Source organism: Diabrotica undecimpunctata, chromosome 8, assembly GCF_040954645.1.
Source record: "Diabrotica undecimpunctata isolate CICGRU chromosome 8, icDiaUnde3, whole genome shotgun sequence".
Taxonomy (NCBI): Eukaryota; Metazoa; Arthropoda; class Insecta; order Coleoptera; family Chrysomelidae; genus Diabrotica; species Diabrotica undecimpunctata.
Window position 1 is genome coordinate 95,622,018 of NC_092810.1, and position 13,319 is coordinate 95,635,336.

General features: G+C 32.2%; 1 protein-coding gene across 2 annotated transcripts in view; it reads left to right on the forward strand.

Moving 5' to 3' along the window:
• The window catches only part of LOC140447782 (juvenile hormone esterase-like), a 123,274-nt gene that overhangs the window by 4,608 nt on the left and 105,347 nt on the right, over positions 1 to 13,319 (forward strand). Inside the window, exon 2 of one of the 2 annotated variants that reach the window (XM_072540639.1) lies at positions 12,177 to 12,272. The exons of the other annotated variant lie outside the window; for it this stretch is intronic. Coding sequence (XP_072396740.1) covers positions 12,177 to 12,272 — 96 coding nt within the window. The remainder of the gene's footprint in view (positions 1 to 12,176; positions 12,273 to 13,319) is intronic. 2 annotated transcript variants of the gene reach the window in all.

Here is a 13,319-nt window from a genome sequence, read left to right on the forward strand (position 1 = left end):
CTTGTTTTGGATTTTCTACAGGTTTTGGATGCATTCTTTGTGATTGTCTGGGTAAGGTCTGTTTCTTGTTATATTTATCTTTTATTTTTTGTATTTCCTTTGCCACGATACATCCTCTATAGTTAGCCGGATGCCCTTCTTCACATTTAGGTTTTGCGTCTTTGGGTTTCTCACATCTGGCTGTTAGGTGTTTTCCTGTGCAGCAGACACATCTTGGTTCTTTTGCACAGTAACCTTGTGTGTGTCCATATGCCAGACATCTATTACATTGATGTACCAATTTTGATTTTCTCAGCGGAAGTATTTGTACTTTTACGCTTATGATATCTGAGATCTCATAGATTCTATTGATATCTTCGTCATTTCTGAATACCAACATTAACATATTTAGTGGTTGTTTTGTTTTGTATTTTAATTTCGGTATGACATCTATTATCTTGAATCCTTTATTACTTAAAGCGTTCATGATCGAATCTTTACTGGCTGAATGATGTAACTTATTGACCATAACTTTAATGGCTCGGCTTTGCTTATTTTCATACGTATGCCATGGATAATTTACTTCTCTCAACTTTTTCGTTAATTTTCTGAAGTCTTCTTCACTAAAGACATTAATTTTAGCGCTCTAGTCTCCAAGTACTTTTATTTGGAATTTAGTAGTATGTAGTCTGACTAATTCGTGTAATTGGCTAAATTTGGCAAAACTCTCCACAATTATTGGAGGTGGGATTTGTGTTTTTCTAGTTTTTTCTTCTCTTTGTTGGACATATGACTCTTTTTGTGGTGGGGTCAATGATGTATTCATTTTACGTTTTTTAAAGTTTTTGACACGTATCCTATAAAATTCCTCATTCTTAGGTTCTTTCTCTTTGGACAAGTTTTTCTCTAGATCTGCAAATTTTAATTGCAAGCTTTCATTTAATTTTTTTAAGTTATCTTACTGGAGTTGGAGCTGGTTTACTCTATCCGTAGCGTAAATCTTCTCCATTTCCGTCTGTTTCCATGCCGTGTACAGCATCTGTTCATTCTGGGACCTTGCATAATTTTTCTGAAAGAGGGTACTATTTTGTTGTATTAACAGTACTTCGTTAGGTGTTTGCGGACCCGCATTTTGTTGGATCATTTTAGCGAGAACCAATAATCATAGCAGTCCCTAGGTGCCCTTCATTATTTCTAACCAAGCGCCCGGACTATAAACAATTTAAAAAAAAATTTAGATTTATCTTACCAGTTTTTGTCACTTATCTATTTTCGACTTAATTATCAAATGATAATTAACAGACACGAAAACACACAACCTTTATGATACGAGGTTTAATGAATACTCGTATTTTTTTAACCACATAATTTAAATATCTTCTTAAGGCCGGTTTTCACGCTACGTTTATTGTCTTATTGTACATTTTGTTGGATAGGACAAATCCTTTACAATAAAACGTGGCATGTAAACAGTAAAACGTATGTCTTGTCAAATCGAAATGAAATCCAATATCAGATCGTAGAAATGATGGGAGAAGCATAGGTTTGCGAGAACTGATAGGATAAAACGTTGTGTGAAAATACATGTTCAGACAAGTCGTCCGATCTTGACTTATTTGACGACTAGTTCCACTGCAGTTCGCTTCATTTTTCCCAAAAAAGCCTAATAATGTCAGATTTGCTGCAATACACCCACGATTTTCTCGGGGAATTTATTGAATTGTATAAAAGTTTTTAAGTGGTTATGTTTTAAAACCAAGTAGATTGCATTACAGGTTTCAGGAATTATTTGGCTTAACGCTGGTTTGGATATTATGATTGTGAACTCCAAGTCCTTGACGCTGCGTCCTGTTGTAAGATATCTGAGAGTTGCTGTGAGTCTTTCATGAGGTGTAATGGCTTTTCTCATGAGGTGTCTTATTTCAATATGTATGGTGCTACCAACTCTAGCAATTGACAATAGGCTGAGCTGTCCATTCGCAAATAATTGCGCCAGTCATCTCGTTCGCCTCTTTTAGTAACGAGAGTGGGAATACTGGCTTCTTTTTAGAAGCCCACTCTCTTGACCATCTTATCTTTTCCCTCTTCATCCCCTTTTTCTTCAGTCGTAGTATCTTTATAGTTGAAAAAATAAAAGAAAGCAGCCGTGTTTCCTCCATAATAAAAAAAAAAACACTAAACAAACTTCACACAACTCAAGACTCTGAATTAGAAATGAGGTAGAAAACAGAAGGAAAAACGTAGTGTGTATACACTGAACAAAACGTACATTTTGTCGTACGTTTTATATGACCCACAAAACGTACAATAAGACGTAGTGTGAAAACGGGCCTTTAAAGACAAACCTATAGTAATGAACCTGTTCCCAGTTTTGAGAGATTTGTGGTCATTCAATCACCAATTCAATATACACAATATATGTTTTTGTATTCGGTGTTTACTTATTTTGCTACTACTTAACTAAATCAGTGCAGTGTTTACGAGTTGAAGAATGTGACACACCCACCTAAAATGTGCAACAGTTCATAAATGTAGATTATATACTCATCCAAACATGAAAAAGGTATTGCATGCTGTCTGGCATAAGGAGATGAGAGTATTTTCAGTTGTAAAACTTTCTATTAAAAAAAAGTTGATAATGTGACTTAACATAAAATAATAGGTAATCTTAAGGTGGCTATCCGAAAAACATTTGACAGTTGAGATAAAAGAAAAACCAACCTGGCCGCAAAAGACAGAATGATCTCGGTTGTTATTTAAACCCTAACAAATATCAACCAAAGGAAAACAGAAATGAAAAAGGTGGCCACCAACAAACAATAGCGAAATTCCCAAAAAACGAAGAGAAAACGAAAAAAAAAACCAACTTCTACTGACTTGTTATTTAAAATAAATAAATAATAAATTTCACTGAGACGGTCACTATTATCATGCCTATTCATAGTTGATTCATACATGTACCTATATGTAAATGATTGTCCAAGCCCTGCTCATTTCTCATTATGTTGAATAAAGAGTTGTACATAATACATATCTTGAGCTATTCTATTAGAAGTGTTTCTATTATAAAAATCTGTAGTTTCTAAATTACTCTTTTCACTTATTGTATGACAGAATCATTCAAAGTTGGATTCATTCAAACAAATTTTTAGATTAATCATCACTTTTAAAATAATCGTTCTCCTCTAAAATCCGTTAAAGTTCATCTTCAAGGAATGATTGTTGTTTTTATAATAATTTCACCATTTACTCATTTGAAACCCGTATATTATGTCTTTTAATGTAAATCGTATATATCTGTGATTCTGAAAGGCACACCCGAGTGGCGGCTTGAAAGTCACGAAAGAGATAAAGCAAATCTTGTCCGACATAACCTCTCCTAACCTAATCCAACCTATATGTACGCTATCCTAACGTAACCAATTAGTACCTAACTTTCACATTTTTTTGTTTCTTTTTTTAACTTACCCAATTAAAACCTCTCATTAAATTTCAATACCTACTCAAAACAAGTCAATAGAGAAGGATACTTTTTGAAGCAGTAATTGCAACATCTAATTAGGTTGAAACAATTACACTACAGTAACACAGGTTTGACTTACCAAACAGTTACTTTTATGTATATGTATCGGTTTGTTCAATAGATCCTTTTATATAAAAACTTTTAATAACTTCGTAAGTCTATCCTCGGAAATTGTGTTGAGCGAGTACGTTTTTATCCTCTTGAGGCACAAAAACTAAGTTCTACCGACAGATTTGTGGATGGAATGGTAATTAAGCACATTTATTTATAAGCTTCTTTTTAACTAGTTTCATTTAATGTTTTTAAAAGTTGTTATGATTTCATTCCTATGTACTGGTCGTCGTTTATAAAATAAGAATGAATTGCGTCTGATATGTTCTTTCAGTTGCAATTCATTTTTTCATCCGTTAAAAATCAGTAAACAAATCCATGTTGCATATTTTTAAAGATTTAAGTGCATTTTGATAGGAAATTGTTTGGTGTATTTTCTGAACCTTTTAATATCCATTAACTGTATAAAATTAATATTTTCAGGATCCTGAAAACGTATGATTTGTTGATTCCGTGTTTTAAATTTCATAATAAGACCCCTTGTATATGTCTAAAATTTGTTCTTGTGTGGCCGTTATTCATTTGAGTCTATTACAATCAGTAAGAACAGTTTTGCTCTTAATTCAGCCATGTCGAAATTTTTTCTAAATAAACCACATGGAAGATAAACTCAAAATTTTCCAATCTACTCAAAAAGTCATCGCTTTGCCTTACTGATGCTTGATTAGATAAATGATCTATGATTTGTTAAAAAACTTATTTTAAAAAGTCCTACTGGCCATGTATCATTCAAGTATTTTGGAAATCGATTTGTTTATGGCGAAAGTAGGAATTCTGCTTCCAACAATCCTCTGTTACAAAACCTGAATTCGGTTAACCGGATTTTAAAAGAAGGGGGCAATATACTAACTGTTGCAAAAAAATCGTTACTCAGAAATACAGCTGAAGTTTTATTAAAGCACCGAATTCAATTAATGTATTAAGCAGTCAACGAAAACTGCTTGCGGCGCAACTTTTATTTTCGACTGAAGATTATTAAGATGTCCTGACATCAAACTTGCTCCATCAAAATACTGGCCAATGAGTTTAAATTTATAATCAAAGTTATACAAATAAACAAAATATGGGAAAACCCGACATCTTTCGGGAAAATTACTCTGGCAACAATTTCGCTGCATCACAGGTGGTTGATGGTATTACATCTTGGAATTAGGGAGGGCAGTTTAGACAATGCGAAAAGCTCTGGTTCGCTCGGAAAAATAGTCTCATGCGATTATTTTGCATAATAACTTTCATTAGTTACCCCAAAATAAGGTTCAGGAGGTCGTCCAGGCGAAAAGTTGTTCAAATTTTTTTTAAGAATTTTTTTCAACAATTTGAAAAATCAATTTTTTAGTCCCGGACTATTTTTTTTTATTTGTTGGATTATTTTGAACAAAATAGGTCTCTTGTAGTTTTTCTGTAAACTTGAGTAAACTTTTACTTTTCTGTAAACTTTTCAAGTTATAAACAATTTAAAACTGAGAAAAACGCAAAATACGATTTTCAAGGCTCAAAAACAGAAGTAAAAACATTTCGTTTGAATTAACCAAGGACGTAACTTCAGGTTCAAACCTTGTTCTATTATTTTCCGATAAGTAGTTTTGGCCTATTTTATTTTAATACTTTGTTCTTTATTCGATAATGGAGCGCTTATGACAGAACGGGCGCCCGAGCTGCGGCGTGTATGAGAGAGAGAAACAAGATCTAGGGCACCAATTTTTGCTAGTTTATTTTTTTATTGTACAAAAGAGCGCCCACCCTGACATATGCGCTTCATTATAAATTAAAACAATGGTTTGATAGTTATTTATACATATATATCCTATAACACCAGTGGCACATACAAAATATGCATATATATTTTGTAGGTGCAGTAAAATAAAAAGTAATAACATCTTAATTTTAGTTTTATATTATGTGAAGTGAAAGATAAAATCTTGCATGTACCACTGGTGTTACCGGATGATTACGCACATCGAGCAACATCCATTCCTCGGGCCAGAGACCCTCTCGCTGAATTGTTTTGTCTGATGCATAAATAACTATTAAACTATATTTTTTTTTATTTGATAATGAAGCGCGTATGGCAGGGCGGGCGCTCATTTATACAATGAAAGTTTAAACCAGCAAAAATGTGTGCAGTATATCTTGTTTATCTGTCTTATATATGCCGTCGCCCGAGCGTCCGTCTTTTCATAAACGCTTTATTAAGGATTAAAAAACAATATTTTAAAATAAAATAGGCCCAAAATACGTATCGAAAAATGATAGATCAAGATTTGAACTACAAAAGACTCATTTTGTTAAAAATGATCAAAAAAATAAAAAAAAAAATTGTCTGAGCCGAAAAAATTCATCATGATGAATCCTTTGGCTCGACAATCCAATGTGGATCTTAGCTTGCTTTAAGATTAGTCGCCATTCAGTTCGGTTTCTGGCTGCCATCTTCTGATTTCTAGTATCTCGTCGGTCTCAACTCCATGTAACTACCTAAATCGCAGTCGCCCTCTGCTTCTTCTTCCTATAGGTGTTCCTGTCGTTAGCTTTTTAGCAATCACGTTGTCAGGCACTCGTATTATGTGTCCGGCCCATCTCAGTCGCTGTGTTTTAATGAACCTTACGACATCTGGTTCATTAAAGAGTTGGTATAATTTGAAATTAAATCTCTTGCTCCACTGCCCTTGATCGTTTATAGCTCCAAATATTTTGCGGAATATCTTACGCTCGAAAATTCATGAAGAAGTTTTTCATGCTTCTGTGTTAGAGTCCATGTTTCCGCCCCGTATGTATTGTGAACACTCACAGGGCATTGTATCGTTTTGCCAGACAAGAAGTAAAAGTTTATGCAGCGCTTGTAGCAGGCGTCACCACCATTTTTGTAGAGCTCAGTAAAAATTTGATCAGTTACTGGTGCTTCATTATGTTACAGTTTTTTAATGGTTTGAGAAACCTCTTCAGTGGAAGTGGTCTTTCGTTTTGGTTGAGTAGATTCCAATCATGTCGATCTTCTACAGTGTTATCTGCTTCTTTGATATAATGACCGTTAAAGTTTGCGTCCGTATTGGTTCAAGATTGAGGCCGTATCACTTAGGATATTTCCTTCTCCATTCTTACAACTGACTATTCTTGGTTTAAACACTTTACTCATTTTGTTTACGTTTCTGTAGAACTTTCGGGTTTTGTTTTGATTTCTTAGACATTTAATGTTTTTTATCTGTTTTTCTTTAAATTGCCCTTTCTTTTTTTCTTATACGTAATCTTTTTTCTTCCCTTTTATTGTCCGGTATTCCTCCTTTGCTCTTCTTGTGCATCTAGCTTGATTTGTCTTTAGGTATGCTCTGTTTTTGTGTTCTGTTGCTTCTTGGTACTCCTCGTCAAACCATTCGTTTTGTCCAACTGGTTTGGTTTTCTCCAATATTTCCTACGCCTTTTCAGTTATTATATTTCTACATTTTGTTTACAATTACTTTATATTTTCTCCCGCTCCCAGGCTCTCTACTTCCTAATCATCCAGTTGTCTTCTATACTCTCTTAAAACGGTTTCAATGGGCAGATTACCAACATTAATTCTGTCTTGTTTCATATGTTTATCCTTGTTTAGGTTTGAAATTCTTCCTCTGATTTTTGCCATTACAAGAAAGTGCTTACTATCTATGTTTGGACCTCGGTAGCTTACGACATCCAAGTAGAAAAAACTTATTGTTGTCTAGGCGACCTCTTGAGCCTTATTTTGGGGTATCCCATACAAATGATTAAATAATAAAATCATTTGTAATGAGCATTATATTTTATATTCCTAAAAAAGAATTAAAATTAAATTAAAAAAGTTAAAAAGGATAAAAAATTATGACGTCATCACAATAACATTTAAAACAACCAACACACTGAAATCTACTCTTTTTAAAACAAAACCAAAGAAAACAGGGACAGATCCGAGATATTTAATCGTACCAGGATTGATCGTACCAGGAATTAAACGACCTATAGCGATATGAGATAGAAAGATAGCCATATGGGCAAATATTTATCTACGGTTATAAGGCCAAAAAAACAAAAATAAGATATCAAATTTATGTCAACATATAAAGTTATCTTATTATTCAGTATAATAAACCAATTTGATTTGTTTCTTTAAGTCTTTTTTTTTTATATTGTTCTGAAGATAGATTCTTGTGAAATTTTAATATTCTTTACTATTATTAGGAATCGAAATTAACAAAAAATTCAGTTTAAAATACGTTTATTTTGCGTTGGTATTTCTACAACTATTTTTCTTACAATAAAAATTAAAAAAAATAAACACACAGACACACACACACACACACACACACAGACACACACACACACACACACACACACACACACACACACACACACACACACACACACACACACACACACACACACACACACACACACACACACATCGTCTCTCTTTGATCTTTGTCTTCTCATTTTGTGTTCTACGTACTTTATTTATCTACCAGTATTTATCAACTGTTTTAATAATGTTGTTCTCTAGACAAATAGTTTTTACCCGTTCTTCTTCTTCTTTTTTAAGTGCTGTCTCCCGATCGAAGGTTGGATATCATGATCACTATTTTTACTTTATCTACTGCTGCTCTGAAGAGTTCTGTAGAACTGCATTTAAACCAGTCCCTTAAGTTCTTCAACCATGACACTATACTTCTTCCTGTTATCTTTCCCTGTATTATCAGCCTTAGCAGTTCATATCGCTGTCCCCTCATTATGTGTCGCAGATATTGTAACTTTCTTATTTTTATTGTGTTTGTTATTTCGCATTCTTTGCCCATTTCTCGCAATACTTCCGTGTTAGTTTTCTTGAGCAAAGTACAAATTGTTTAATTGTTTCTCGTCTATATTGGCACCCGTATTGGGATAATAATTATTTTATTATTCCAATCTAAGATTTGAAAACATACTCTAAAAGAGTGTTAAAGTTTTGAGATAATATATCACCCTGTGTTATTTTTTTTTGTATGAGAAACATCTTAGTAGTATTATGGATCTTTACGCTGACTTTGAATTGCTGTATAATATTATGTGTCAAACAGGTATCTACATCGTGTATTTTACATCAACAAAAAGCTTCTAGAATCACATCTATTTCAACTGACTCAAATGTTTTCTGAAAGTCAACAAATACAAGTATAAGTGAACTATTATATTCTATCGTTTTCTTGTTGGGTAGCTTTATGTATGAAGATGACTATCTGTAACGTATCTTAAAGCCTGCCTTTACTTTTTGCTACAAATATAGTTTCTTCTTCAGTCTTTTAGTTATTATTTTTGTATAGAGCTTATATTATCTATATAGTAAGTTTATACGCCTGTCATTTTCTAACTCAATAGTGTTACTTTTTTTATGTTAAAGGAAAATGAGAATGTTATTTTAGCTTTGAGGCAAGGAGGCGCTGTACAGGCATTTTTTTAAAAGCTTGTTGTATGTTTTGTTGATAGAAACCTTAAGTTTCTCTTATCCTTTCAATTATCAACTACATATCCTTTTTACTTTCCTCTCCCAAAATTTACCCGTGTTTCATCTTTTTACGTTCTAGAATAGACATTGGGCAATTTTTAACATTTTTCTTAGTATTACAACTAAATGAGTTTTTTTTCTAACAATGTTTGAGCTAATTGTGGGTTAGTGTAAATAATATCCACTACCAAAGTTCTTCCACATTCAACATAATCTTCAAGCAGTTCATAAACAACTGTTATATGTTCGTATTCCTTGTTCTCGCTTCCCTGTTATTCTCCTTCATTTGACCCTCGTAAATTTTATCGTGATAAGTATAACCTTAAAAATCACAAATTTTAATTGTACACCGTTTTTGGAAGCCTTTTCAGGGATTTATTGCTTAAAAATTAATCTTTCTCTAAAAGGTGCCATCGATTCGTCAATGAAGACAACTTCTTCGGGAGTTTTTAAGCGTTTTTATTTCTGTATAAGAATATCGACTAATGGTCTTATTTTGGCTAGTCGATCATTAGGATCATTAGTGCTTTTATCAGAGAAATGCAGGTCTCATAGTACAGACTGAAATCTATTGCGTGACAAAAGTTGTGGTACAAACTTATTTGCAAATAACAGATTTCTTGACCAGAAACCAGATATTTTTGGATATACTACAAGGCCCATGTAAATTATAATAGCGAAAAACATTCGCAGTTCAACATTATTCGCAATGGGTATCCATTAACCCTTCGTAATTATTGAAGCCTAAATAATCGTGTTAATTCTAAGTAGTTCTAACACGTCATGATCAATGCTAACATATGAAATTTTTATTGGAGTGCTATAACAATGTAATACGATACTAACTCTTCCCGTTCCAGAATATACTAAATCTTTTAAGTATACACCATTTATCTCTCTCCATTATTCACCTTCCTCAATAGATAACTCTGTCGTTTTTGGTTCATATTCTGCATTCTCCTCACTGCTCTTCTCAGTATCGTCGTCTAACATCTCATATTCACTCCCGCTCTCCTCAAATGGTTCCTCCATATCAGAAGTATTATCTTCCTCCGATGAGATTTCGTCATACCATGTCAGCCATTGGTTTACTTGGTTTTTCAAACATAGTAGAAACTAAAAAGAGTAAAATCAAAAAATTAACATATTATTTAGTTGTAATTTTTTATTACTAAAAACCCAAAAATTGGCTGCAGCTACTTGATGTTATTTCACTAAACAATTAGTATTTAATTCTAAATTAATTCTTAACTAAATTAATATTAATTAACTCTATAATAAAAATATGTATTTTTATTTATAGAATATAAACAAAAAAAATTTTACAAAGTGAAAAAAGATGTTTGAAAAATAATCGTATCATTCAAAGTTATTTCTTCTTCATCTTGTTTTCAGATAATTGATTTTTTTTATAGTTTTCATATTCGGACAATTTTCACCAAGCACAATTTTTACATACCAAAATAAAAACCAAGCCACACATCCACTTAAAAAAAATGTAATTTTCATAATAACTTGAAATAGAGCGAAACGAAAAAAATGTACTTTAACACTATAACTTAAAAAATATCTGTATGCTATAACGTGTGAGAGAATAAGTGTAAGAGAACAAAAATAAGTGAAAATAAATGTCAGGAGGTGCTACAGGTGAGATTATAATATCACCAGGTACTTCGTCAGTGCTACGAAGTGCTTAAAAGCATCAAATATAAAAAGCAATGTTCTGGATAATTTCTTGAAGTTTTATTTAAAGTTGCATGAGGTATTCTGAGGTCATTTATCAACGAAATATTGAAACCCCAGGAGACTAGGTCTTTCTGGGCAGATACGTAGGAGACCAAGGTATTTTAATAACCCCAAAAACCTCCTAGTTATATCTTTTGACTGATTTTTAAGGAAAATACCAAAAAACTCCAGAAGACGAGATCTACCAAATACCACGTAGCTCTAGTACTATCGTCGTCATGATATTTCTGTTCAGTGACCTTAAAGATCCCCTGGTAATGACTGTTGACTAATTTAGAATAAAATTTACATACTCCAGGAGACGAGGTCCATCCTAGACACACCAGGTAGCTCGAGGACCATCGTCATTATCATATTCATTCAGCGACCACGAAAATCAGCGAGTAATAAAATTGGACTCAATTCTGTCGATATCTTATGAGTAGTAAATTTTTCATTTTCTATATACTGTGAAAATGAATTTTGCTTATGCACAAAATGCAATTTTTGTTTCCCAAATTGAATGCACAAAGTTCAATAGCGATTCATCTTGCTACGGAAAATTGGTAGGTTTAGTGCTTTTTAGTGCTTCATTTTTTTACCCTAACTTCGTGTGTTTACGACAAATCGTTATCAGTTGCTTCAAGAAAAGATTTAGTAATTTTTTGTTTAGTTTTCTATGCTGCTAGTGTCTATGTTTTTGTTTATGGACTTTATCATAATTTTTTTTTGTTATTTAATGGTATTGAGATATATTTTTTTGGTATTTATTGAGATATTATGGGTTTTGCAATATGATCGTTTTTTTTTTCTTTTTAAGTTTTATCTTTGGTGCTCTAGTTTTTTTAATTGTAGCTATTATCAGCCAATAATCATTTCCAATGTATATTTGGTTTCAAATTATTAGGTCCTGTATTACGTATGTCTTATCTATTATACAAATTATGTCTTTATTTATATTTCTACGCGAACTTGTTCACCTTCAATTTGGCTTCTTTTAGAAACAGCTGTTGATTACTAGCCTTCGTCTTAAATATGTAATTTTAATAAAGTTTCTCTCCATCTGTTTCTAGTGCTAGAGTTTTTCGGAGATAAAGATATATGTTTCATATGATTTGGGTCTTATGTTCACATTGAAATAGCCGATTGAATAGATAATATGAGATGTTTTTATATATTATTTTTTATTTTTTTTCCCAATTTATTTTCCAATTTTTCTTGTGGCGATGTGCTTTCCAAGATTGAACATTATAGGTTGCAAGTTTTTTTAATAATAGTAATATAGTTATAATGCCTGAGATTTTACATTTAGTAGGTAAAGATTAAAGACGATATTTTATTCACAATATTTTACAGCAAATATAAATCTACGAATGCTCAACTTCGAAGCGATTTAAACAATATTCGGTCATGGTTCAGAAGTTTAGCCAGTGCTCTTGGCATTGTACCTAGGTAAGATAATGTTTTAGTAAAATGTTAGGAAATAAAAATAACTAATCGTATGTAGGTAATATATTACTAGGTGGATTGGTAAATAACATACAAAGTAGATAATTTACTAGTATTTTGAGTAGCATTTTAACATACAAGGTATAATAAATATAAAGGAAACTAACAATCAGCTTCTTCGAATAATTAATAGTCAGTACCATAAATAGGTTTAAAAATCATTAACAATAGGTACTATAATTCAATAACTTCCGTAAAAGTATAAGTTAAGTTAACATTTCGACGGCGGAAAAGCAGAAACTCATAAGTGGCAAGATGATGATTTTACAGGAGAGCAAAGCAACCGTATAATTTTTCATTTAAGGTGCATCTTATTATATTTTATGTGAAATAGGATTATATTTTGTGAGTAAAATAAAACAAGCAAATATTTTTTAGAGTAATTTTGAATTTAAGTAAAATGACACTAGTTACGAGGTAATGTTTTATCTAAGAGTTCACTTACGAGGTAATGCTCTCATTTAAAATAAGAAAAACAACTTTATTTCTTTGAATCATTTATTACAAAAATAATTACATATTAACGTTGGCTTATTTTCTCATAAAACTAAGATGAAAATTTTAACTATTTTTCTTTGTTATTATAAGGTAATGAATCATAAAAATCCCAACTGTTACGTGGAAGACATTTTTTTATCCCGTAAAGGTGGTCAAATTTAGTTTTTTTTATCGGATTTCTGGAATTTTATAAAAGAGGAAATGTCACAGATTGAAAGTCAATTTTATTAGGCCGGATTGGTATTTCCTGAAACTCGTCACCAAAGTCCACTTTGTATGAAACTTTACAATCTCTGTACTGAGGTGCACGAATATCCGTAACTACGTAATTCAAAATAAAAAGTGAAACTGGAACAAACCATGAAGTGGAGATATCCAGGAGTGGCTAGTATACCTGTTGAATACAAAGCACGTGGTGTTCGTGTGTATTAAGGTATAAAAAATGCTTATTAAAAACTTAAAATTTTTTATTTTAAAGAAGATCTTTTCGGA